The 27,005-nt window shown below is 43.2% G+C and overlaps 1 protein-coding gene across 1 annotated transcript in view; it reads right to left on the bottom strand.

The window, feature by feature from the left end:
• LOC144723519 (neurexin-1-like) overlaps nt 1-27,005 on the bottom strand; it is a 365,717-nt gene that overhangs the window by 10,923 nt on the left and 327,789 nt on the right. The window contains exons 18-20 of the mRNA XM_078602336.1: nt 15,108-15,279; nt 7,005-7,094; nt 5,422-5,741 (exon numbers count right to left, since the gene is read on the bottom strand). Of these exons, the coding sequence (XP_078458462.1) occupies nt 5,422-5,741; nt 7,005-7,094; nt 15,108-15,279 (582 nt within the window). The remainder of the gene's footprint in view (nt 1-5,421; nt 5,742-7,004; nt 7,095-15,107; nt 15,280-27,005) is intronic.

The following is a 27,005-nucleotide window of genomic DNA, read 5'->3' as shown; positions in this document are numbered from 1 at the left end:
AAGACCCTGTTCTGTTGTTTGTAAGAGTCCCAATAGCTGTGCCCCAGATACCAAATTTGAACTCGCCTGCAACTTCCCGATGCAGTTCCCAGGTTTCCCAGGTCTCTTAATTTGGTTTTAATTATTTAAGACGTGTATTACATTAAAAATTATACAATCGGAGAGAGGAAAATCCAATTTAAATATACAATTACATTCAATGTCAGTAACCTTCGCACAGCTAAATATTACTCGCTAATTTCATCTAACAACAAAAAGGAAATCGCATTTATTTATTTATTTACCCAGGCAAAAGGCTGAGTCTCAAGCCTCGTTTTCAGGAGGGTCCTGCATTGGGATATTTGGCGAGTCCAGTAATGGCCTTTTGGCTTCATGTGGCAGGAAGCTTCGGAATCCGGAGGAAACCCACCACGCATGCAGGGGGAGTTGAGACACCCAAGGCTCCACACACATAGATGCAAGATAATCCATTTGTTGTCGTGCCATATCCTGACCACCTTGCAATCCCTCATCCAAGTAATAGCCGGGCTCAACTTTGCTCAGCTTCGGACAAGATCAGGTGCATTCAGGTTGATTTGGCTGTGATTTGAGAATAGCAAACAATACATCATGGCAAAGGGAGCCAGGCAGTACATGGGTTAAAGTATTAGGATTATTACCATTAAACATAATTGCTGACAGGGACTCCGTGGTGGCAATATATTAACTACCTCGCCTGGTATGGAGGAAGTTGTGGGGTCTACCCTGACCCTTAAGCCTATATATTTGGAGTTTGCGTATTCTCTCTCCCCACGGTAGCATGGATTTCTCTCCGGGTCCTCCGGTTTTTCCCTCCACATTTAGATGCATGCGTTTAGATTATTTGACTGCTATAAATGACCACATTATAAGCCACTTAATTGCGCTATCATTTGTGGCCAGGTCGCTTATTAAAAAGAGCTGTATAGCTCGGTGAGCCTTACCTGGATAAATAAAAAAAAAAGTTAGTAGTTAAACAAGTGTTGAAGACATTCCATTTCGAACATTAATAGTTAAATGTGTTGATGCCATTCTATTTTGAATAAACACAGCTCGAGTTGGGAAATTGAGAGGACTCCGTTTGAGGCGACATCTTTCATCTTCCCTTTGTTGTAGGATTCGTTTGACCCTATCGGCAATTTTAAAAATGACATGTTACATCCTTTGATATTAAATTGCTGAAAAATTACTGGAATATGCCTCGCATTCAAGCAACTTTGTTTTACTTCCTCTCGTTATCGTGCGGGAAAAGAAAGAGCATGTCGTAGAAATAAGCGATCGGCTGGAAGGTTATGAATATAATGAGGGGGGGGGGGTTGAAGGGAACAGATGAGTTTGATTTAAAATATAAAATTAGGGTCACATCACGAGGAGGGAAGACAATGAAGAGCTTTGAGGTGTCATTAGTTTACCATTAGGCATGATTGTCATTTTCATAGATGTTCGCACTGAGCAGAAAATTAATTGAAAACATTTATTCAACCAGAACAGGTGCTCGGGCTGCGTGGTGGATATGTTTATAAATGACGGCGCTCACAATGTTACCTGTCAAAGTGTCATCTTCGTTGGGTTTTTATGAACAGTCTTTCCGAACGTGTTTTGTAATAACAATGTCGTAATGCTTTCCTGTGGATCGAATTGGCCCTGCCATAGGAATGTTGAATTTCCATCAATCGCCAGTAGAGAAGAGGAGGAGACTGAAATAATTTGTTACCTACATTGGCTATATTTGTATTTTTGAGTATATTAGATAAAATTTTGAGTTAATATGTTTTGTAACCGAATATGATTGAAATACATTTTAGGTTGCGGTGCGAGGCGATACAATAACAAAGGGGTGATCCTTTGTTGATGTTCACTACGCAGAGGTTACATTTCGTTGAAAGGCATTTTACTCTCCGCACTTGATGCCATTAAACATTGATGCGGCGGCAGGGTCTTCAGGAATGTTATAGAATACGCAGGAATGGCGAGGGCTCGGAGAAAAACACTGCTGCTTTTTTATGGCTCGCGATGTTCCTGTTGGGGGGGGGGGCGGATGGTGTGGGGGGGGATGGTGGTGGTGGGGGGGGGGTATAGCAGATTGTGGCAGCGGGTATTAAAAGAATTGGGAGTCAATATAAAATGTAATTGGAAAACACAGCAGCCTGGGCAATTGGCAAAAAAAAAAAAAATTCATCCGATTATTTGCAGCACATTGCAACATCAAAAGAATACAAATGCACATTACGTTTAAAGGTATTTTAAATAAAATAAAAATTATGGAAATGACACCGTGTGCAATTTATAAAACCGCAACTGATCTTTGGGTAAAAGTGCTACGGCTATATGATCAATTTCAATGCTGTTTGCCAGTCGCAGGCGTGGAGGGGGATGGAGACTGTGGTCTGTACCATGACCACAATTGGCACGTGATTTTCATGTTGGATTCTGCAAATTGGGGAGTGTGTTTTGGCGATGGTTTGGCCACAGCGGCCACGTTATTATTGCCAGGGTGCTGGGCAGTGTCTGGGCCCGTCACGTCCAATTACGGTGACATTGCCGCAACATGACGGGCCCTCATTATCTCGCGTCGTGGCGCCTGGCGGCCCCTTCTGAGCCTGCTAGCGATTTTCCGTTTAACCACATCCTCGCGTTTTATACCGCCCCGACACAACTGGCGATGGCTTCAGCGCAAAACAAAAACCAACGAGGCGAATGCAGGAACAAAAATAAGCAAGTCAAGGGAGGTGTAAATATATATTTCGTTCTAAAATATTTACGTTTTTGTTTCCCTAGACAAAATGTCTTGCAAAACAATAATAATAATAATAATAATGCCAAGTATGATATAATTGTGCCATACTTAGTAATTGTTATTTATTCATTCAGGGTGAGTGCATGGCACTCTGTATTCATATTTTTTTTTTATTTTAACAACCCAATACTTCATTCGTTGCTAACACAAACATTGGGCAGTCAGTGAATTGTTGTCATGAAGGATGGATGTGTTAAAGATTTGCAATACGTCCAAATCTTAGCAATCAGAGGAACAACATTTGGGATGTAAATGTTTTAATAATTGTACAGATAATCTAGCTGAAATATTAATGCAGCCCTACATCTCTGTGTGAAGTTTTATTTGTGTGGACAGACTTTGTCAAATTAGCTCTTTATGCCCCCTCCAGCTATGCGATAGCTTATTTCTTCGAGGTCAAGTTGAGGTTAGTTTTAACGCAACTGCATGTAATATAAAAAAAATAATTCCATAATAAATGCATCAAAGCATAGAAATGCTATGGAAATATTATTGATAATAGCAGTAATGTTATTGCCACAGATTATCGATGGCATAGCAAACACAATCGTAAAGGTTTTTTTTTAATAGACACCTTGTGTTTTTCACGTTTTAAATCGGTAAGTGAACTTTCTCGTGCTTTGTAAAATAACTGTGAAAACACAAACCCTCTACTGACTGATTAACGGAGAGTTTGTTAATAGTTTTGAGCAGTATCTTGTCACTAAAATGCCAAGGCCCATTGATTTACCATTGGGATATGTTACCAATTAGTGATTATAAAGAAGCCCAATGGTTCTTGAAAAACTAATAAACGGTAGCGAGTACGTGAAATTTATTTTTTGCCCTGACTAAATTTCGTGCAGGTTACCTGCGTATCAATAAATGTAAATCTGAACTTCACTGCTTCGAGGCATTTCATCATCTTGTCTAATATCGTAACGCAATGCTGGCCCGAGTCCTCGTGAATGTGACCGCATATGTATGCCCAGCGGTGCTCATCAAGAAATCGAATTCTCACCTTGAAATTTTCAATCAAAAACGCATTTTTTATATTCAATTCTAAAAAAAATTATATATCGAGTGCAATTGTGAACAACAGCCATATCAGACATGAGTACGCCTAATCGGCATACTCATTGGTTCACTGCAGTTCAAAGACTCAGTCCCTACAAGGCATGTGGTGAAATTAAGCACGTGCTCGGCATTTGAAGGCCCGAAGACCAGAATCGGTGATTTCGCCGACAATGTGTTTGTTTCAGGGAGGCAGCTCTTATATCTCCGGACAGCGGAGTGAAGTGGAGCTTCTGTCGAGGGAGAAATGTTCTGGCGACTGGGGGGCTAAGGTGTGGCATCGTGCAGTGAAAGGGGGGGGGGGATCGTTTTGTATTGAAGGTCACGGCCGGAATAGGTGAACAGAGACAAGACAACCCGTGGGGGTTTACGTTGGTTGTAGAAGTAGAACTCTTTAGAAGTAAACGTCGAATACGGGATGTAATAAGACTCGACAGACATTTGTGCCATGAAGTTAATTGGCCCGGAATGGTTTCGGGGTCAGTCGTCCCGTTGTCTCGGAGACAAACGAAGGGGCGACTTGAATTTCCTCTCCGCGGACGGTCGTGACAAGACGCCTAAGTCCATCTGCATGTTTCCAGCTTGGAAACGGTCACATCCAGCGGGTTTGTGCACTCTCTCGCTGTTTCTTCCATGGGAACAATTAGTTTTGTGCTCCCACATGACATTTCAGCCTGAATGTCGGCGCTTGGTTTCAGCTGAACACAGCCTCCACAGCGCTGATTAGGTCCGTTAGTTTACGGTATTTTTTGGAAAATTATTTATTTACGTTAATTGAAACCCGCTAAAGCGTATTTGGTAAAGTAATATTATTATTGCTGTACAGGAGAAGACAAAGTGTTTGTAATTTGGTAGGTAATGCAGTTTATTGAAATTTAAAATTGTATCCCTGGTGATTGTCATCGTGCCTTGTCTGCTTTTCCATTAACTTTTATTCTGCACAAATCTTAAACCAATTAAAAGCTGACTGATCTGAAGGTCACCTTGGCCACGATTTAACACGAAGCATTAATTATGCCGAAAATGAAATCATTACGCTTCTGTTTGCATTGCTCCGATAAGGATTTGTAATACATTATTTTTGTTAGGGGGCCAGGTATCCGTGTAACAAATATTTTTTCATGAGTTGTAATTAAATTATGCGGCCTTGCCTGTTGGGGGGTCAAGGAGATGCTTATTAATATTTAAAGGATTAGAGAGCATTCCTGGGCCACCTTTCATCAGAAGCTTCATCTGTTTGTCTCCAGCAAAGCAATAAAAGGGGGAAAGTAATATAAGTGACCCACCATTTGGCCGGACCTTAATTTTATAATTCGTTTTTAAGCCCGGCGGGCAGAGCTGCGCTCAAAAGACAGCGGCGCAAATCGTACAATTTACCTAAACAAGAATCTAACAGCAGACGACAGGCACCAGCTCAAGACTGATCGGACATCGGCGTGCCCACGGGGGAGGAGACGATGATGGGGAAGGACACGGCAAGGGGAGAAGACAAGAGGAGACGGAAGATGGGGCGGGGGGGGAAGACGGCGTTGTTCGCTCGCGCGTTCACTCACTATGAGCGGGGTGTCACGCGTGGTGGAGCGGGCCTTGCGCGTGGTGGTGGTGGACAGCGTGGTGGTCGTCTCCATGATGGTGGTGGACATCTCGGTGGGCATGGCCGTGACGGCGGTCTCGGTGGACGCGAGTGAGGGCAGCTCGCCGACCATGCGCACGTTACCCTGGACCCGCACGTTGGGGTCTCCCTCCGCCGCCATGTTGAGCACCTTGAGGCCGTTGTAGTAGAGGCCTGAGAGCTGGCCCTGGAAGGGCCGCTCGCCCTCTTTGCTTCCGATGGATATCGCAGCCTGGCTGTTGAATATCGTCAGCTGCCGCCCTGCAAGAGGAAGACTGTGAATCCGACTTAAGGGCTCGCCGGCGTTGAAAGCGTAGAGTCGGCGGCAGATAAATCTGCCAAGATTGTGATGACGGTGTAGTTTTTTTGCAGTTGTGCCTGTGTAACTCTCCGATGCGTATTCGGGTTGTACCACATGTCGTTCCCGGGCATGATGTCCAACGTTTTGAACCACCTACTTTTGCGTTTCTTCAGTGTTTACCCACATGCTGAGAGCTTCCTCAGGATCTGAACTTGGTTCTTGAAGAAGCCCCCAGCACGTGTAGAGAAGAATTGGACATCATGCTAAAACAACACATGGTACAACTCGAAAGCACATCGGAAAGCTGGCTGTATTTTTGTATTAGCTGCATTGCACAGTATGTATGTAATGCATGTTTATATGCATGTATGCATGCACGTGTGTACGTGATGTTATGAAGCTCAAAGCTGTATGTAAAGAACTATGAAGTTAATGAACATGCTGTATTTACTGGATAACAAGGATTTGTGACAAAAAACCAATGGTTTTTAACATTTAATGTTTGTGATTATCGGTTGAAACATTTACGAGTATGGGTTAAACATGACATTACGCTGCAACTAAGATATTCTTTTATGGTGCATAAAACATGCGATGACATTTATGTTTTTGTTAAAGGGACTTTTAAATGGTTTATCATATTAGTTTTCATATATTTTTATCATATTTTTTTCCTTTTCTAAACAAAGTTTGTTTAATTAAAAGTCGAAGCGAAAAAGCTTACCTAATTTATTGTAAACTAAAATAATTTATATGAAATTTCTTTTATGTAAAATTTATATTCGTTTAGTTTTTTAAAATTAATTTAATGTAGTCCCTTTAACACAATGTTTTACTTCACAAGTTGTTTTGTAATGGTTACATTCAAAAATGAATGCATGATATGAAAAACAAAAAGTGAATTAAATGGTCAAAAGGAAAAAGCCCCAAAAAAAGTCACAACATCTACAGTTTGATTTCAAACTGACGGTGATTTATCCATGCCGAATGAATTTAAAGCCATGAAGCTGTTAATATTTCATGCCTCGCTCGCAGATGCTGGACAAAAACAACAGATGTCAGAAAAGAAAGGAACATTGTATAATTATATAAACAAAGGAGATGCGTTCATGTTTGAGTTGAAATACAAAAAAACGGGGTGGTTTAATGTTTAGAGGATGGTTAGCAGGTTTTTGCGTGGACAGTTTTTTTTGTTGTCGTTCCATTTTAATTGCAGATGTTACCTTTATCAAGCAGCCAATCGTCCACCACTCGACCAAGTCTGGGTGGAATGCGAGACCTAGCGATCGTCAGCCGATCGCTATCACTGTTCCCTTCAGGTTTAATAAAGAGACAATTAGATTAAGTTACACCATTTAAAACAGACTCTTTAAAAAAAAATACACGTAACACGTTAAAAGTTAGTGAAGCAACAGACCGCTATTTTAGTACTCGGAACTTGTGTTTTTTTTTTAAAGAACTTAAGCTTGTTAATGTTTTCAATTCGCACACCGACCTACCAATTCACACAGGTTTAAACATTTAGGTGAGAGGTGCTCATTGATTATTTTTTAACAATACGCTTAGTTCATTGAAGATATATGTTAAACCTCACACTTTTAAATGACTGTGCAAATTAGGTTTGGCTTAAAAGACATAGCGTTAGACATTAAAACATTTTGAATGAGCTAACATTTTACTTGCTTTAAAAGTGTTAGTGCACTAAATGGCTTTAGTTATCATGTAACAAGATATTTTATTTTTTATATATATCTATCGAAAAAAAATTGCACACATTTGTAAGGTCAACGGTACCTAACTAATGCATTGAGAGAGTTGCATGCATTACAAAAAGCCTAATTTGTCCCAAGCCATTTGTATAATTTATTGCTTAACATTCAAATACAGATTACATATTTCACAACGGCAAGAATGCATGCGCACATTTAACGCACGCGTCCGTACACATGCGTGCACACGCGAGCACACCAACACAGGCACTGGCATGGTTTGGCAGGATGTGTGCTTAGTGGACGGTACATATCGGTGACACCGAACAATGAACCTAGCACAATCATTTTTATTCCACGTCCATCAGTGGGATGAAGGGAGCTTTTTTTGGGAGATCCATAATCTCTTGCGGTGACCTTTGGTTCAGAGCCTCGTCACAAGGAAAGGAAAAGTCAAATCTGGCATAATTTTGAAGGATAAATGGTGGATTGGTCATAGTCCTCAAAGACAATTTAATATTTGCGAATTGACTCATGATGAAAGATTCTTGAGTGAATGATGGATGACAGATCGTCGTGGTGAGTGGTGCTAGCTGGCGCTTGTTCCTTGGCATTAGCCCGCTGTGTGTACTGGGCTGAAGCAAATTCAGTGCCATTAATTCATTGCAATCTAGGGTGAAGGCCATCACGAGTACATTGGCTTAATTTGAAAGGTACAGCGGTGGCATAGGAGGACAGGGCACGATCCACAAAGCCACCTACTTACACCGGGTCTTCAAATAAATTGATACTTGACCTCTTCAAAGCAAAATATTCAACAGAAATTACAACAGTGTTGCTATGAGGCACATTGCACAATTTTGGCTGAGGAAAATTCAGATCTTTGGATTTTAGTAAAACTGCTATATTATCTGGGGGGATCATTTTTGTTTTACACCATTTGCTTTGGCCAAGGTATGAATCGTTCAATGAATTGTACACACTGTGTTTGGTTTTTGAAAAGCCTAAGAAGGCAGATTATCAACGACGATAGTCTGGCGCTTTGTACAAAAATAATAATCAGTCACCGTGCAGAATCTGCAAGTGTATCTATTCCCTTATCTCTCCATTAAATGCTTTGTAAGTGTAAAGAAGAGATAAACCCTGCCATTCGATTCCTTTCATGCAGGACCTTGTCAATGCTATCAGCTCCGTTTCTGCCCATGTCCTGCTGACCTCTCATTCTAACCCCTCGACACTTTCATTTAAAAAAACAGCAGAAATACAGAACTGTCAAAATGAATTTTATTTTTTATTATTCAGGGTGCCGTTTCATCACTTCTTACGAGCTACTTTTTTGTCTTATGAGCATGTGCTGCCAATCGAAGCTTCGTGGAGTTCACTTTGAGGAAATCTTTGGGAAATGTCGAATCAAATGACATGAAAATACATACTTTTGTTCACATTGTTGTGTTACTTAATGTGGTACTTTGTACCTTACCGCAGTTATCTTCATATTGAGGTTGATGTGTCATTTATAATTGGGCTTTCAAAGCTAACGTCCCATTTTGAAAAGAATTTGTTTCCATCCGTTGTTTACAAGCCATTTTTATAATTTGACTGTTTGAACTTTCAAATTAACAAGACAATGTCGCGCTCTTTAATCGCGCGCAACTTGCTCGGATTTGATAGTGTGTCAAAATAATGTGACTGGGGGGGGGGAAGCCACACAAATTAGCGTGGATTTAGAAATGCTAATACCCAGGCGTTTATAAGTCATGCCAAAAGTATAAAAAGGGCTCATGAATATTTTAAATTTTTTGAAGAAATAAAATCATTCAGCACAAAATAAGTCAACTTGGAGAGTGAATTGGTTTATAAATGATTTGCCAATTTAAAAAAACGAAATTACTTTTCTCAAAGCCCCCCCCCCCCCCACTGAGTGAACCCTATTGAATGGATGAAATCTTGGCATTGAAATTGGGCCGCCCAGCCCCTAAAGCGGCTGCTGCACATGTGGTTAAAAAAGTTATGCGCATGCTTAAAAAAAGAAGATCATGGTCGATGAGCACAGGGCCCAAAAATGGCAAGCGGTCAGCAACAAACGGCACTTGATTTGAAAGTTTTTTTTGGGTTAGATGTCTTGAGTATATATGTGTAAACAATACGCGTCAATTGGTTACTACTTCAGCCCACCGGTGTGTTGGAGAGTAAATCCACAACATTTACAATTTGACTACAATGTCTTTTGCTGGTAATTACATCCAGCATCATCGGGCGATTTTTGCCAGAATAATATTGGTCGCGAAAGCCTATGTGTCAAACTAACTAACAGCACTTATTGATATTGAATGTGTAATCGAAATGCATGAACGAGTCTTTTTTTAACGAGCAAGGCTATAATGACTTGGTGTGGACGAGATGTATCAGTGTTGTTTTATCAACTCCCTATCGCTTACGGTGTATGCGAGCTGCTGTTTGCGGATGCATCTTTATCAGCCATTTGCATTCACTTGCCTACAACACAATTTTCACGAAAGCACTCCTAGTTGGGGCGCCACAGTGGTGAGATGTTAACTACCTCGCCTAGTATACAGGAGGTCGTGGGTTCGATCCAGACCCTGACGCCTGCTGTATCGTTGGAGTTTGCATGTTCTCCCTGTTGTCACGTGGATTTTTCTCCTGGTCCCCTCTGGATTTTCCCTCTACATTTAGAATCAACAACATGCGTTTAGAGTATTTGGCTGCTATAAATTTCCACATGATAGGCCACTTGATTGAGTTATCATGTGTGGCCAGATCGCTTCTGAAAAAGAGCAATATATATAGCTCAGTGTGCCTTTCCTGGTAAAAAAAATACAAAGTTTAGTTTATAGTTTCTAGAGGATGCACTGCAGCATACAAGCCCAGTCTGAGGAATTTTCTCCCGCACCATAAGATTTTATTGTAATTTTTCTCGGTGAAGCGTCTCAGGTCCTCGTAAACCCAATCCTAGGGAGAGTGTTAATGAAGAGGCACATACACCAGTAACGGCGGCCGGTAGCCTGATTGCGAAACTGCCGATAAAATGGGGAGAGAACAAGGGGTTAACGGAGCGACCGTGGTCTTATCAGCCGGCTCCAGGCCCCGTGTTTGTGAGCGTTGGCCTGTGGCAAATTCTACGGCAGAAAGAACCGGGTTTAAATACAAAAAAAAAACTCCGTGCACTTTTCTGTTGCGAGAGCTATCAGATTGAAACTTTTCCTCCAGCTCTTTATTTTTTTTATTTTGCCCAAGGCATTTATCCAATGTAGGCCACGAGAATGTTTGTATCTGTATGGGGAAAATAAACCAGTCTCCCAGTTTTTTCTCTCTTCCTCCTCCTCTCTATCTTTCTTTTCTTCTTGGTCCACTATGTGCGTCTTTGTTGCACGTTCACATCTCTGAGATTAAACCGTATTTTCTTAAGGACTGTAATGGAATAATATCGGGCGAATGATAAAGCTCCCCTTGTGTTCAATAAGAGGATATTGGCGTGTTTCAGCCGAGCCATATTCTATTTTTCCCCGTTACCTCCGTTCTCGGAGCATATTGTACCGGTATTACTCTGCGCTGCTGCCACATTATGTCAGGAACGCTGCGTAATGAAGCACTGGATATGCTTGAGCTTCAGGCAAGAGGAATAGGAAAAAAACCAAGTCGTGGTTGTTAGCAGCAGCAGCAGCAGTCCTCCATATTTTCCCCGTCCTGTGCTGCACCCTGCAAGCTCCGGCCTCCACCATTTGTGTGTGTTTGTTGCTGCAGCGAAGCAAGCGAGAAACAAATTGATTTGGGCAGTTTAATGTATTTTCTTTTGCTCGAAGGAATAGTGATCTATTCATGTAGTCTCTGCAGAAATCTCTGCGGTTATCCTGTTTCCTCCTCCCTTTCCCTGCCCTCATTTGTGCTGTGCCTCCCCTTCCCTTTTATCTCTCGCGTTTATAAGTGGAGTTGGGTTGTTCATGTCTGCTGTTTTGAACTGTGTGTAAGCCAATTAAAACAAATACATATATGATTTAGCAGTGTACTTTCGACTATATGGGTCTTTCGGTAAAGTCACGGAGATAGAAAAATAAAAAATAAACATCACGACGTTTCGATCGCAACACAAGTAATCGTCTTCAGGTGAAGAAAACACAGTAGGAGAACTGCTGAGGCAGGAGAAATATAGCGGGAGAGCTATTTATTTTCATTTAATTTCTAGTGGCCATTTATAATGCCATTGTTAAGAAAAATCATTTTGGACGGATGCCAAAACGTACCTAATAGTCGTATTGGTCTTGATATGCCTCATAATTTTCACACACAAGGATTAATTGCGTTGGGACATTACAGTTTGATGCCGCGCTACATTTCATTTCGCACAACTCAATATCCGTACGCATAGACCAGACACAGAGCGTGCTGTCTTTTGATAGACCATCATCTGCCATTCTCCTTCTGCTGGTGAATGAAGAGCCTTCACTCTGCTTGTGTCATCACTTCTGCCACTGCAGAGCTGAAATCCATCTCTCTTGCGTGCGTGCCCCGGTTGCATTGCTCCTCCTCACCATTTGATCATCACTTTCACCATAATCCTTTTTGGCTGCATTGATATATCTATCGAATTACCCCTCGCACAAGGCTTGAAAGTAAATTTCTTTTGCGCATTCAGATTTACGAGCCGTTGCTGGCATGGTGAATTATAGCACGGGAAATAGTGCCCACTCCACACAGCTGCATTTGGATGTACTTTGATATAATTTGGGGCATGGGTCAAGGTACTCGCAAGTGCACGGAATCATTGTAATAAGGGTTCGTGTTTTTTTTGTATTAACCGACCCATGCCTGTTCGTTTGCGGCAACACTATGGAAAGTATATTCTTAGTTCTTTCGGTAAAGTCACGTAGAAGGGAAAGAACTAAGAATATGAATCCCTGCAGTCACGAAAGCTTTAAATCGAAATTTACTTTGGAAAGTTTTTTGTAAACTCGTCCTGAAACGACTTCATCGCACCTCGAGATTTGGTGATTTGTCAAAACTCCGGGTTGTAATTTCGATTCGGGAATGTATAACTTTGGTGACACTTTCATAATCAACGTTTTTGGGTTTAGATCGCGTTATTTATAAATGTGTCGTAACCCTCCACCACCCGACACGGCCAATCAGTAAAAAAAGTGTCACGTTGACAAGAGACAAATAGTTCACTGCTTTAGCCCACCGGTGTGTTGAAGCATGAAACCACAACAATTTACAATTTGAGTTTCACGCTTCAACACACCGGTGGGCTAAAGCAGTGAACTATTTGTCTTTTGTCAACGTGACACTTTTTTTACTGATTGGCCGTGTCGGGTGGTGGAGGGTTACGACACATTTATAAATAACGCGATCTAAACCCAAAAACGTTGATTATGAATAATATTGGTCGCGAAAGCCTACGTGTTAATTTGGTGACACTGCGGTTCAACTGTACCGCCAACAGTGATTGCAAGCGGTCACGTGGACTAATGACGTGCAAGGAATACGAATCCAAACATCCGCCCAGGTGGCTCAGTGGTTGAGCAGGCGGCATCTCAACCGGAGGGTTGCGAGTTCAAGTCCTGGTCGGAGGTTGTTGACTCAGCCCGTCATCTCTCCCTGGGTCGATAAAATACGTACTACGTTGCGGAGGAGTCTGCAGCGGTTGTCCTATGAAGAGACTCGCGCCATCATAGGAATTTGTAATTTCCACCTCTGAGCTCAGGGCTGTAAACGGCAAGATGAGCACTGCCTCAAGTGCTCATTTGAGCAGCAAATCACTGCGACTTTCTCTTTGCTCATAGAAATCGTGTAATAATTTCCCAGTGCCTTATTCTGCGCATTGTCGCAAGCGGTAAGCATCGACTTCAATCGCCATGTCACCGTTGCCTATAGCCAACTGTGTGTGCCACAGCCAACACCATCGTTCACCGCTACGGTTCGTTGGGTAATTTACAGTGCCACAAACGAGCATATTCTCGCTATTTAAAGCACTCAAGACGGTGGCTTGTCTGCATGAAGGGTGAGCTCAGGGTGACAGCCCGTTGGGAGGTTGTATAACCCACGGATAATGAGCCACACGTGCGCGCTCCACACAGCGCGCACATTTGAGTCAGTGGCTCCCTTTGCGCCGCTATTCTTGGCATTCTGTCGGGCAAAGTTTATTTGTTTTTTTTTGGAGGTTGGTCTCTCTCAAACCAGTTCCCAAGTGATCAGGTCTTCCACAATAACCATGGCGCCGAATGGCAGCGAATTTGACATCGGTTTTAAATTGAGATTGAAAACTCATTTGTTTGTAATTGCTTTTTGTGTTTAGTTTGTGCCTTCCCCCCGCCGCACCTCCGATTAGCTCGGTTGGCTGCGTACGGTGTGAAAGAAGTTCAACATACACATGCACAGAATAAATAACATCTAGCTGTATATCCCGAAAAATCACATTGTTATACCGTACCGAAATTAAGACACACCCATTGGTGATTCTCCACATTATAATTCTTACACACAATAGTGAGTAAGCTACCTGGCTCTTAATGACAGACACGCTCTGCGTCTAAAAGCACACAGCGTGTGTGTGTGTGCTATGGAGGAGACTCGTGAAGGATGCTGCTGGGCAATTGGAGGGTAGCCACACACCCACAACAACAGGTCAGAAGAGCAATGCTCACAACAATGCTCGTTGGCACAGGTCAGAGCACAGGTGGTGTGTGTTTGGCAGTCATCTTAGACGGTCAATCCGGGCCTGTCCTGAGACCTCTTGCCAGCAAGCCTACGACACGCTACATGGCCTCAAAGGGCACCTAGCTTGGCACAAGTGCTGTGGTGACTTTTCGATTTAAAGCTTTCGTGACTGCAGGGATTCATCTTCTTGGTTCTTACGGTAATGTCACGTAGAAGGGAAGTAATAAAATAATAAAAATAAAACATAATAAAATAATTCTCACGACGTTTCGGCCACAACGCAAGAGGACGGCTGCTTGCGTTGTGGCCGAAACGTCGTGAGAATTATTTTATTATGTTTTATTTTTATTATTTTATTACTTCCCTTCTACGTGACTTTACCGAAAGAACCAAGAAGATGCTGTGGTGACGTCACCGTCACTCAGAACTTTTTTTTTATTTCACCAGGTAAGGCTCACTGAGCTATACAGCTATTTTTCAGAAGCGACCTGGCCACAAATGATAGCGCAACGAAGTGGCTTATCAGGTGGACATTTATAGCAGACAAATACTTTAAACGCACATGGATTCTAAATGTGGAGGGAAAAAACCAGAGGACCTGGAGAAAAATCCACACGGCCACGAGAACATACACGCTTCAAATATACAGCAGCAGGCGTCAGGGGTCGCGATCAAACCCACGACCTTCTGCATACCAGGCGAGGGAGTTAACATCTCGCCACCATTTAGTGGCGAATGGCGGCGGCGGCAGCGGTTGTTGTCACCGACGTGTGCACCATATGCGCTCGAATGTGAATAGCGGCCGAAAAGTCCCAGGCCAGCCTGCACCATTGCCTAGTAACTGGCTATGCGCGTGTGCGTGGTGGCGCCTGCTGGGCCGTGGAATGGCTAAAGTGGGGAGAGTGTGTGGGGCGAGCAGCTCGAGGCGATTGTTGTCCCACGTACCTGAAGGGGAGCGCTCTTTGACGGGCAGCTGGTCAAGCTGCAAGGTGGCGTTGCCTCCGCTGCGGGTGAACCTCACCACGTGGTACCGGCCGTCGTTTACCAGCGCGTCGTCCTCCGTGATCACCATGTCGTCCGTGCCCACGTTAAAAATCACGCCGACCTTGCCTTGCTCCTGTAAGGGGATAGAGTTTTCCGTGGTAATTTTGGGCGCAGGAGCCCTCGTCCCAACGATCCAGAAATGGCGTAGAGTTTGGATTTGGGCACATTCTCAGAGGTGGGAGCTTGATGGAGCAAGTCCTGGAAGGAAGGAGGGATGTAGACGCAAGAGTTGGATAAATACAACTGCCGCTTGACTGCCTGAAGAAAGGGTGAAGGCAAATGAAGAAGAAAGGTCAAGATCAGAGGACAGAGGATGGGGAACTTTGAGACCTGCCATTGGGTAAAGGACTTGGGAAAATAAATTTGGATATATACTCTAAATGTTTAAATATATTTTGGGTCTCATTTTTCTCCCAATTGTGTTCTTTGCAATGTCTTGTAAAATGATCCATTTGCAAATTTTGGAGAGCAGTGTGCAAGCCTGTGTGTCAGAGGCTGGTCTTGAAAGAGAATTTCACAGCATCTCTCCTGAAAAATACTTAGCCTCTTCACATTTGGTATTGCATACTCCCTCGCCCACTGCAATTATGCATGTGCTTTGAACTTATTTCCCACGTACGTAAATTGTTTGTTGCAGGACAGTGAATGCAATATGTTTTTTTTATATTCTTCGAGCTGGAATTTTGCAATAATCATTGAAAAGCCAAATTTTGTATATTTATTATAAAAAAAAATTCTTATTTGTTTATCTGCCATCATTGGCGACTGGGCTGAGACCACAAACTCGCCGCCGTATTTGAGGGCCTGGTTTAATCACGGGTGCCTGCCTGGATTCAAGCCCAGGATTTGAGGAGTAACGGCTTAGCGCTCTGACCTCTGTGCCACCTGCCCAGAGCAGGGTAATCGGATATTAAATTCCTAACGAAGCAAGCTAATCAATGGAGAAATGAATCTACTGGCATTGGTGAATCAATTAATTAGCCAGTGCCCTTCATTTAACCAGGGGAGAGCCTATTAGGCATGCGATGATTCATCGATTCATCAACTCAGATCGTTCCTTATGCTCGCGACACGTGCACTGCATCGTGCACTTTCCAAGCAGTTATTTATATTTTAGGCAAATTAATGCAAATTATGTACGTATGTTGAACTTCTTTCACACCGTACGTAACCAGCCGTGCTAATCGCAGGAGCGATTAGGGTAATGGAGTGAACAGAATTGTGCAAATTAGGCAACGAAAATAATGAGGATTGATACACGAAACAGGATGGAATGAACAAGACGAACATCAAATGGATTCTAGATTCCTGACAAATCATCGTATTGCTGGCAGAGTGTGAATTATCTCATGCCTCGAGCCCATGGATGTCTGTTTATAGAAGGCAAAATTCAATCGATTGGTGAAACGAATGATGTTGCAAGGGTTATAATGTGAATTTTACATCTATTGGTACAATTTTGTATTTTTTTCTGCCAGAAATTATTGAGTTTTGGCAGAAATAAAAATGTTAAATTCAGGTATACACTCGATCCAGCTGCCGAAACCATTCCACCTCTGCTCGCCTGTCGAGGCTGTCTATTATTGTATAATTTAGTTCATTGCCACGTACAGTTTATTCACTATAGTGTAATGCTGTTTGTCTCTTCTCAAGAGCTGTCAGCAATCTCTCACGACTGGCCTTAGAATAATATGAGCCATGTCATCCATGCCTCCCCAGTGGCGATGTTTAAACACCGCACCAGGTACTCATTTATGGCTGAGTCGACCTATTGTAGGAACCAAACACGGTTCAGAAAATCGTCACTAGTGTTGTCAATAAGCAAAAGACAAAAAAGACAAAGCTCCCCCGTATAGCCTTAAACAGACTGTTGGGGCAAGTGCTGTTCGCGAGCACCTATGAAGGCCGGCACGGCACACGAGGGGGTGGGTGGCCAACACCACGCCCGGTCGCCTTTGTCTCCTCAGTTGCGATGTGTACACACCGCACTAGATACTCATTTGAGGCTGAGTCGACCTAGGGGAGACCCAGGCCGGGTTCGGATAAATCGTCACTGGTGTTGGTGGCCGTGAGCGGGAATTGAACTGGGCGGGTTAATAGCGCAGCGCGCCAACCACCACACTGCCTGCGTCCCCACGGTGTCAATAGGCAACGCTCTACAAACACACACATATTTAAGTGTCAGATCTCAATGGGCTATGCGTTTCTCACAAAGTCCGACATGTGGGTGCGGCGTGTCATAACAGACACTCGATTATAGCGTGGTGAAAGAACGCTCTTAGCAAACCCTCAGAAACCCTGCAATAAAAAACAAATCTTTTCTCAACAGCTGTCATCAATGCTCTCGCTCCTAGGCCTGTCCCCCCCCCTCCTCCTCACCCAACACCCACATCTGGCAAAGACGCAAAACAACAAGACACATACACAGAGTCACGATCTTAACAACTCGCCAGATTGAACGCACACAACGCGCGAACGTCCTTTGTGTGGTTTTTGTTCTAAAAACAGATTGGACACAATGAAAAACCCGAGTTTGTAACGCACAAAAACCCGGTCCATGTAACGATTTCCGTGGCTCCGAGACACTCCATTTGCCACCATTAATTGGAATTTCTCACTGTCCAGGGATCCGGAGGTAATCCTCTACCAAGTACTCACTCTTGATCGTTACGGCTTATTGCTTACCATAATCCTGCAGCACAGAATCGCAAGGTATCCCGCAGGCCCGCCTTTCGAGCCCTTCTCCAGCCGATCAATAGCCAATATGGTGAGTTAGAGCCTGTCGTTGGCTATCAAAGCCCACTTGAGCAACAGATTAGTGGAATTGTACCGCAAGAGAGAGAGAGAGAAAAAAAAGAAGAAAAATTGACGTCTGAATCAAATGTGCTGAGATGCTGCCTTCCCACGTCCGCTTGAACAGTTTAAGGTATATTGCTCTTTGCCATGGTAATGGTGCCTTGTGCATTCAAGTGATTACACCATTGGAACCTCATTTGCCAGTAAAAAATATAATTGTTTTTTTACCCTTCTATCTGGCAACAAAACTGACACCTTTTTTTTTACAAGGAGTCTTGTTTGCATAGACCACAATACCTGCAGCCATAATGCAAACATTATGGCTGCAGGTATATATATTTTTTTGCATTATGGCTGCAGGTATTGTGGTCTATGCAAACATGACTCCTTGTAAAAAAAGGTGTCTGTTTTGTTGCCAGATAGAAGGTTAAAAACCAATTATCATTCAAGTGATGTCGATGTCGCGCTTTGGGCTTCACAGTCACGTGGCCGAGTGGAAGTGCGTTCGCGACTCGCTGTGGAGCCTCGTGCTTGTGAAGCCCGGTGGCCGCCCTGGTTAATACTGCAGGCGCGATTAGCCAAGGGGGGGCTACGCGCCGTCTGATTCACGGTGGGCGCTAAAGATCCTGTGACGTTATTTGAAAAAGAGAAGGTCAAGTGTGCTCACATGAGCGTCCAAAATTTTTTAATTTTTGTAAATTGCTTTGCAAATGACTTAATTGGGTGAAGCCACGCAGCAAAATCTCCCCGCCCCCCCCTCCCGCTGTGAAACGACTGCAAACTATAATCGTCTTTGAACATACCGCCTTTGTGATTGCCTTGCCCTATAGCAAGAATTACACGGATACCGAATGTACTAAATGGTTTGATGCATTGCTCCCAGAGCTTTGGGGTCAGGAGAGGCCAAATTTGCACGAGCGCTAATGACGATCACCTGGAAAGTGCCGCTCCACGGCACGCGGTTGCTGGGTTCGCTCCCGCCAGGCTGTGACCGCGAGACGTAGCGTTGACTCTCGGTTTACTAGCATTACGCACGCATTGTGTGTGCGCGCATTAAAAAAAATGCACACGCTCATGTTTCGCTTGCGAAGTAAATAGGGGAACGGGCGACTTGAACGCTTTAAACCGCTGCCTCTGTGTGACAAATCACAGCGCGAGTTTCCGTGCAGACATTTGCCTCTTTATTGCAGTCTGGGGCATGAATGATTTAAATGTTTTATGGCTGTGGGTGGAAATGGGGGAGGTGGACGGGGCATTGCTCGGGTCAAGTGAATTAGTTTAGCATGGTCAAAGTGGCTCTGTGCAGGGGGGCGTATCCCACGTCCTATCACACAATAGACGGTTGTTTGTTGCAGTCATGTTTGTGCACGCGTGTACTACCCCACATTCGCGTGTACGCAAAGCATATCTTGCGCTCACGTGGGCCTTGAAAGATTTCAATGTTTACTTGGTATTCGAGGTGCCGAAAGTACATATCGCACAATTTGTACTCCGTGCACGCGGTCTATTTTTCGGCAATGGAATTATAGCATGGGACACCGAACCTGATAATGACGGCGTTCAACATTGGCAGCATGTGGGCTTTTAGAGGTTCTGTTCATCTACAGCAGGATGGTGTGACGCATAAAGGGGGCCATTGGTAATTTGTCCGCGTTGCTGCTGTAATTATGTTTCCATGGAATCGGCCATCGTTTTCAAGAATAATAATTTGCAGCTTTTATTGATCCACTGTTGGATGAAGTTAGTCAGTCATGAGTGAGTATTGGTCAGTGTCGGTTGGTGAAGGCGAGGGGGGGGGGGTTAAATGTCCTACTGGACATTTGTGAAAAATAGCTTGATAGCTCATCGGATTCCTTAAGTATAAATTAATATTTTTGTTCTAAATGTCACTTGCTACTGGTGTTAACCATGGCAAGCCCAACGCGTTTACAGCGCACAGCGCGAACAGCTGCGCCGCCTCTCCCTCCAATGTCTCAATGTAAAAATAACAAAAAACATTCGATGCATTCGGCAGTTTTCACAATGCGGATCATTCAACTGCATTTATAAAAGATATGCAAGTTAAATTAAAATGCTTAAGCATCAGAACCAAGAATATGAACAGTGTGAGGCCAAATGCTGTTCTGCAGGGTACATTGCTAATTCCAGCAGCATAGAACCTCAGCGGTCTAGTGCAAGACTCACAGATGGGGAGATGATGGTCCATCTGCCCTCGCAGGATAAATGTTTTTCCACCACTGGCTGCCTGCGATTTTAAGTCTCATCTTTACCATTTCAGAGAGAGGTTGTGGCTCCTGTTAAAAAAATATATATATATAAACTGGCGCAGACAGTTACCCCCGACATATGGAAGTTTATGTGCACGAATTTTTTGTATTTTATTTCTACGTGACTTTACCGAAATAAACAAATAGTAATTTCTGTGCATGGTTTGTCACCGATTGAGGCTGATTGCAGATACGACGTGCAATTGTACATGGCAGAGTAAACCAAAAGCCATTTGCCCACAGTACAGTATTGCATTGGTCTTTCAAGGGCAGCAAACAAGAGGGTGGTCAGGTGTTTGCAGGACCAGAGCACTGAGCTAGCACCACTGAGAATCTGGCGAGATGTTAACTACCTCGCCTGGTGTACAGGAGGTCGTGGGTTCGATCGTGACCCTGAAGTCTGCTGTATATATGGAGTCTGTGTGTTCTTCCCGTGGTCGTGTGGATTTTTCTCGGGGTTCTCCGCATTCATGAACACGCGTTTAGGGTATTTGCGCTGCTGGAAATGTCGACGTGATAAGCCACTTCGTTGGGCTATAATTTTCGATTGCCAGGTCGCTTCCGAAAAAAAAGTTATTTAGCTCAGTGAGCCTTACCTAGTAAAATTTAGAAATATTATTTTTCATTTATTTTAGAATCGAGGTCACCAACCGTGATTAAACCGCGTTCTTGACATGTTATTTTTTGCCATTTAACTTAACAAAATTAAAGATGTGAGAATTAAAAAAAACCCACATGAATGTCAGTTTTCTTTTACTGACATGGCAGGTCGAAAAGTGTTGCATCCGCCCCCCCCCCCTTTGGTGTGGATGCAAGAGGTCACTTGAAGGGATCTCGGTAGTAGTTCTACGATACATCCTTCCACAGGCTGATGCAGTGCTCTGTCAGGGTTCTGAATGCACGTGACCTTCTCATAACGTGACACTCACGGCACAATTGGAAGAAATAATGTTAGGGGGGGGGGGGAAAGACCAGAAAATAAATGGAGGATGCGGCCTTGAGCATCTTTTCCCGTGCGCAGTCGCTATACCAACTATTGCCGACAAGATTTAGCTTTCACCTGCAAGTGACGATTTACGATGAAGGAGCTGCTCATTTGTTAGACACAACACACTGTCAGCTGTGTCACTCAGTGCACACAGAACACGGAGCTTTACATAACCACCCAATTGTCTCTTTTTAAGCTGCGGAATACACACTTGCATCGCTGCATTGAAATGATAAAAGCGATAGTATACTAGGTTTCCTCCAGACATTTGTATTTTTGGAAAGTGCAGCTTTCAAAATATTTTTGCATTAATTCTAGATTTTAGGTTTTCGTGACTGCAAGGATTCATACTCTTTGTTTTTTTCGGTAAAGTCACGAAGGTAAAAAAAATATTAAAAACACTGTAGTGATTTTGCTGTGGCGTGTTCCACCTGAAGGCGGAGGCTTGTGTTGCTTCTGAAACGTCGTGATTTAATTTAGTTGTTTTCATTTATTTTATTAATATTTTTTTTACCTACGTGACATTACCGAAAAAACCATAGAGTATTTTTGCATTATTTCCTACTTTAAATGTGTATCGCTGTCTACATAAGAGTTGTGGGAAAAATATATTTTAAAAATTACGTTTCTCTAACCGTTAACGGGAAACATTCTGTTTGGCGAGCACAGAAGGGGGGAGGGGGCTTAATGGAGGTGGGCAGAGGCAGCAGTGTTTTGCTTTTGCATGCAGTGGCGATAAAGCGGGGAAACGCGAGGATGACCTTTGCCTATCAATATTGGAGGCCAGTTCGCCGTCATATTTGGTGTGCGAGCACCCTGCGCTGCTGGGCAGACCTTTACCGTCACCTGCACTTCCGGCGTGTGTGTGTTCTTGAAATGGAAGGAGGCTCACATCTGGAGGTAATTACCAGCGGCAGCTTTGCTTGGTAAAAAAAAAAGGCCACACTCGGAAGAATTGGAAAATTAGAATTTGATTTTAAGCCACACGTCGTGACGTCGAGCCCCCCGCTGCCCCCCCCCCTCTGCCTCTGGCTACACAACAATACTGCCTCGAGGTAAATCAATGTTTATGGCCACTGGGAGAATTGGGTTTTTCGTCATGACTGGTTGCAGGCAAAAAAAAACACCCAGCAGTGCCGCCTTAATTATTAGGGTAATGGCAATGTAGGAAGCTGTTCAATAGACGTTCCATTTAAAAATGTGTCATTATGTGCTGTAATGAAACGTTTTACTTCTGTGCTTTAAGTGATCTCACGAACAAATAATGTTAGTAATTTCTTGCGTATTTGATATTCTTGGCGCCTATTTCGTATATATAATAAAAATAACGGTCCCTTTTCTAATTTTTTTTTGCTCCCATGCTGACATTTGCACAAATACAAGGAATAACGGGAATTGAATTCTAAAGCAATATAAAATGATTTCCTGTCAGTCTTGAGAAACCACCAATCATTGTAAAATCTCACGGTTGACATTTATTTTTCCTAAGTTTGGAGAATAGGTGGGGTTTTTTTCTTTCTTCAGGTTCTGTCTTCAGGATTATGTTAAAATGAACACCTACTCTTGAAACACCGCAATGGCATAAGCACCGTGTTGGGCTTGACACGGAGAAGCCCTCTGGTGTTGGCTAAATTTCAAGTAAAGCACGTGGGAAAATGAAATGTTTTCATCAAAAGGCATCAACGCAAAATCCCGTCCCCACCCCACCACCTCAATTCCTTGCAATGCCCTCTGCGAGTACATGTAAGACGTCTGCTCTGGCACCTGGCCTTCAAAAAGTGCGGCTTTAAAAATAATAAAAAATCGGGAAAGTATCATAACAGACGGAGATATTTTCCAGTCGATGGAGATTTTGATTCATGAGGAGAGAAAAAAAAGCCCCGTTGGCTGTGTTAGGAATATGTCCTGTGGCGTCGGTGCAAGAACACAAAGGCGGGCGAGCGCTGAGGGGGCGACCTGTTATCCCTCGCACCACCCCAAAGCGGTGCTTGCAACAAATAAATATAATTGACTGAAGAGAGAGCTGGAGAGAGAAAATCATTGCGATGGATTATCGGTGACATTTCAGGGTCCAGAAACATTCGCGTATTGAGACGCCGTAAAATACAAAATGATATCGTATTGTATTGTTCCGAGCACTTAAGTGTTTGGCTCATGTTTGTATCCTTTCGGGCGCTGCGTGTTTCAAAGTTTATCACCAGGCAAGGTGTCACAATGGCAGCTGGCTGTTTCGCAGGCCTTTACGTGAAAATTGGAACTGTTGTGAAAGACGTTCGCGGCGATTTAGCTAATTTATTTACACTTGACATTGCGGCCGTCCTAACAGATGTTTGCCTGCCGCCGGGTATGTATTTAAAGAAGAGGGCTGGGTGGGACGGGGCTGTTTCTTTTCGCGCTTAAACCTGGCTATCCATCACGCGTGGCAACGCGGCACCGGTAAACATTTCTTAGTTGCTGGAATTTGTGGGTTAGTGGGGGGGTGGCTGCGAGGGCTCAATGAGGACGATAACTCAAATGCATTTAGTGCTACGAGAAAGGTGAAATGAAGGGACAGGTCCAAATAACATGGAACAAAAACGGATTGCGTGACTGTAATTCAAATTGATGCAACTGCCCAGTGGGGGTGAGCACTGCCTCAACGCACAACTCTCGACCAGTGCTGCACCTGCACGGGGGAGCTTGCCTCGATCCGCCGGGGGAGGCAATCGGCGCAATCTCCCGTCGGAGGAGCGGTGCTTGCCTTTGTGCGACCTGGTGTGACGGCTAACGTGCTGGTCCATCAAATGGCAACAATCGTGTCCGATCGGGCACTTGCTTACGTAACGCGAAAGCGGTTTGGATTTGGAGAGCGTCGAAATGCGACCGCATATTAAAGATGACCGCACTTCAGAAGGGACGTGTGAGCATCAGGATAATTTGAAGAGGAATATATATTTGTTTTCCTTCCATCCCAAAATTGTTTGTATGCACGCATGTTGAACTTCTTTCGCACCGGACGTAGCCAACCGTGCTAATCGGAGGTGCTGGGGAAGGACAACAAACTAAACACAAAAAGCAGTTCTCAAGAAATACTTTTCAATATAGACGATTTAAAAGTGCTTAGCTCCAGTGGCTTCCTAATATCGGAAGGAAGAACGTTTGTGTTCGAGAATGACCCACGGAAGCTGACACTACAGAGCTACTTCTGACATCCCCTCACAAGTGATATCTGGTCCACACAGCAGAGGGAAGCTCTTTCCCACCTATACTCAATGTGGGAGTACTGTTTTGCACATGATGGTCAAACCGATATAATAATTAATTCTAAATGCTGGAATGTGGCCAAATTAAGTGCAGTCATTGTTCGCCAGGCTGAGACCATTATTTCACCGCAACTTGAGAACCGGGTTTCCCGAACCAATGATATTTGTGTCAGCTCAGTTCCCTGACCTCTGGGCTACTTGAAAAGGGAATTTTTGCATTACCTTAAAAACATTACAGTATGTTGTGATGCATTACTTTGCTTTAAAATGCTTTATTGACTGTAAGGCTACTTTTGACCGTCTAATCAATTTCCTCGAAAAGAATAGCTTCTTTTGTATTCTCTATTGCAACCACATTCTAGTGAATAGACTGAAAATATGCTGGGATTTATTGGCTTGAAACAAACTGTGTTGAAAGGGCAGTGTTAGGCTTGGCTGCCCAATTTGTGTCATTGTCATGAAAGTCACATCAAATATGCAAAGCATTTGCGTTCATTGCATCCCCACTGTGCGCACGTTTGGTTTAATATAGTCCGGGCGTGTATCTGTAGCGCAGAGTAAATGATACGGGCAGTGCATCATGCATGTAAGTAGTGACTTTGTGTACGGTGGTGAATAAAACGCGTCCCATGAAAAATATTCCACTCCACATTGGTAATAAAAATGCATGCTTGTAGCCGACATTGCTGTAATGTTAATAGCCTGTGCTTTTATTGCTATCGTATTTTCCAATGCAAAAACCAAAATCCAAGGTGAAAAATCAGATAAATACTAAATTATGTTGCAATAAAGGCTGCCAAATTCAAGGTGAGAACATTTCAATCATCTGAATCCCCAAATGTGGGATAGAGGCTACATTTCCGAAGAATTATGAATCAAAATTAGAAAAACGTGGAATCCTAGTTGTACACAAGGCATGCGCTCATTGTAGGCCGTTTTACTAAGCCGCAGAACACCCATTGTTGGAGTGCCATTATAAATTTCACAAGATGTACATTACTTAATTTTAGAACTTTCGTGACTGCAGGAATTATTATTTGGTTCTTTCGGTTAAGTCACGTCTAAAGATAAAATAATAAATTAAGTTAAATAATTAAAGTAAATTAAATAATTATTTAATTGAATTTATTATTTTATCTTTAGACGTGACTTAACCGAAAGAACCAAATAATAATGTACATTACTTCCGTGCTTTGTACGAAGGGGCTCGTTTGGCCATGACCCCACTCGCGCCCTTGGTCCATTTTTCGAAGAAATTGTCACGAAACATTTAATGCTCGCGAGTGACCGGCATTGGCAGCTCGCTCTGACGACGAACTCAACCGTGTTTTTTTTATTTCTCTCCCTCTTTACGCTCAGCAACGGGTGTGCAAATCACGCTTTTTAAACGCGCCGCAGCCGTGCACCCGCAAGCGGGGCTGCGGTGCTGCCAGCTCCCAATGCCACCTTCCTCTGCTCCTGACAAGTTTTAACAATGTGACTCGGGCAATGGAGGATTTGCAAGTGGGCAGAAGTGAGTAAGACATGTTTTTCCCCTTGCCCCAACCTACTTCATTATAATCGTGGCGCTAATTAACCGCCGAGTAATAGACTTGCCTCTGGCAGAGCATGATGCGAGGCAATAGAAGCAGAGAAAGTCGAGGTTGGGGAAGCAGTTTTTGGCTGTCATTGCCGGCAGCGAAACACAACTGGGCAAGGCTGGCCATTAAATGGGCGAGTTAAGTGCTGAAAATTCTCTTTTCTGTTTATGTGTATGAAGGCGATACATTGTATCGAGGTAGCATAGAAGTGGCAGAGTGTATACGATTTTGCTGTACATGTCAGCTTTCAAATAACAATTTACTTTCGTGCCAGCATACAGATCGCAAGCAAAATAAATGGTCTTTAAATATAGTAGTAGGTTTTTACCCTTTTAAACTGGTAAAAAACTGACACCTTTATTCAAGGCATCATGTTTGCAATAACCACAACACAAGTAGTCAAAAAAGCAAACAAAAAGAAGCAACTCTGATAATGATAATAATATGCACAGTCCTTGAAGTTGATTGGTCCACACCCGAGACGGCTTTCTTAAGAGCCTAGTCCCCATTGGTGTTGGACCAGATGACACCAGAAGGCGTACAACTCAAACACAGTGCAATATCAGAGTATTGAGAGCTCGGGGTAAGCATTTACACTATGAGATCTCTTTTACCAGTGGCAAAATATAGTAGTAGGTTATTGAAAACATGATGCCTTGAATAAAGGTGTCAGTTTTGTACCAGTTTAAAAGGGTAAAAACCTACTACTATATTTTGCCACTGGTAAAAGAGATCTCATAGTGTAAATGGTCTTTAAATGTTTAATACATACTCGAAGATGGACCTATTTTGTATTAAGGGAATTCTCTATACAAGTCTCTTTACATGTGCATCCATAATGTGCATCCACATTCACACGGCGGATTATTTTAGTAAAACTCTTTTATCACCATAGGCTTACAATGCAACAAAAGTGACTTCGATGC

The sequence above is a fragment of the Lampetra planeri genome, chromosome 18, assembly GCF_965212315.1.
Source record: "Lampetra planeri chromosome 18, kcLamPlan1.2.h2, whole genome shotgun sequence".
Lineage (NCBI taxonomy): Eukaryota > Metazoa > Chordata > Hyperoartia > Petromyzontiformes > Petromyzontidae > Lampetra > Lampetra planeri.
This window is presented reverse-complemented; position numbering and strand designations above follow the sequence as displayed.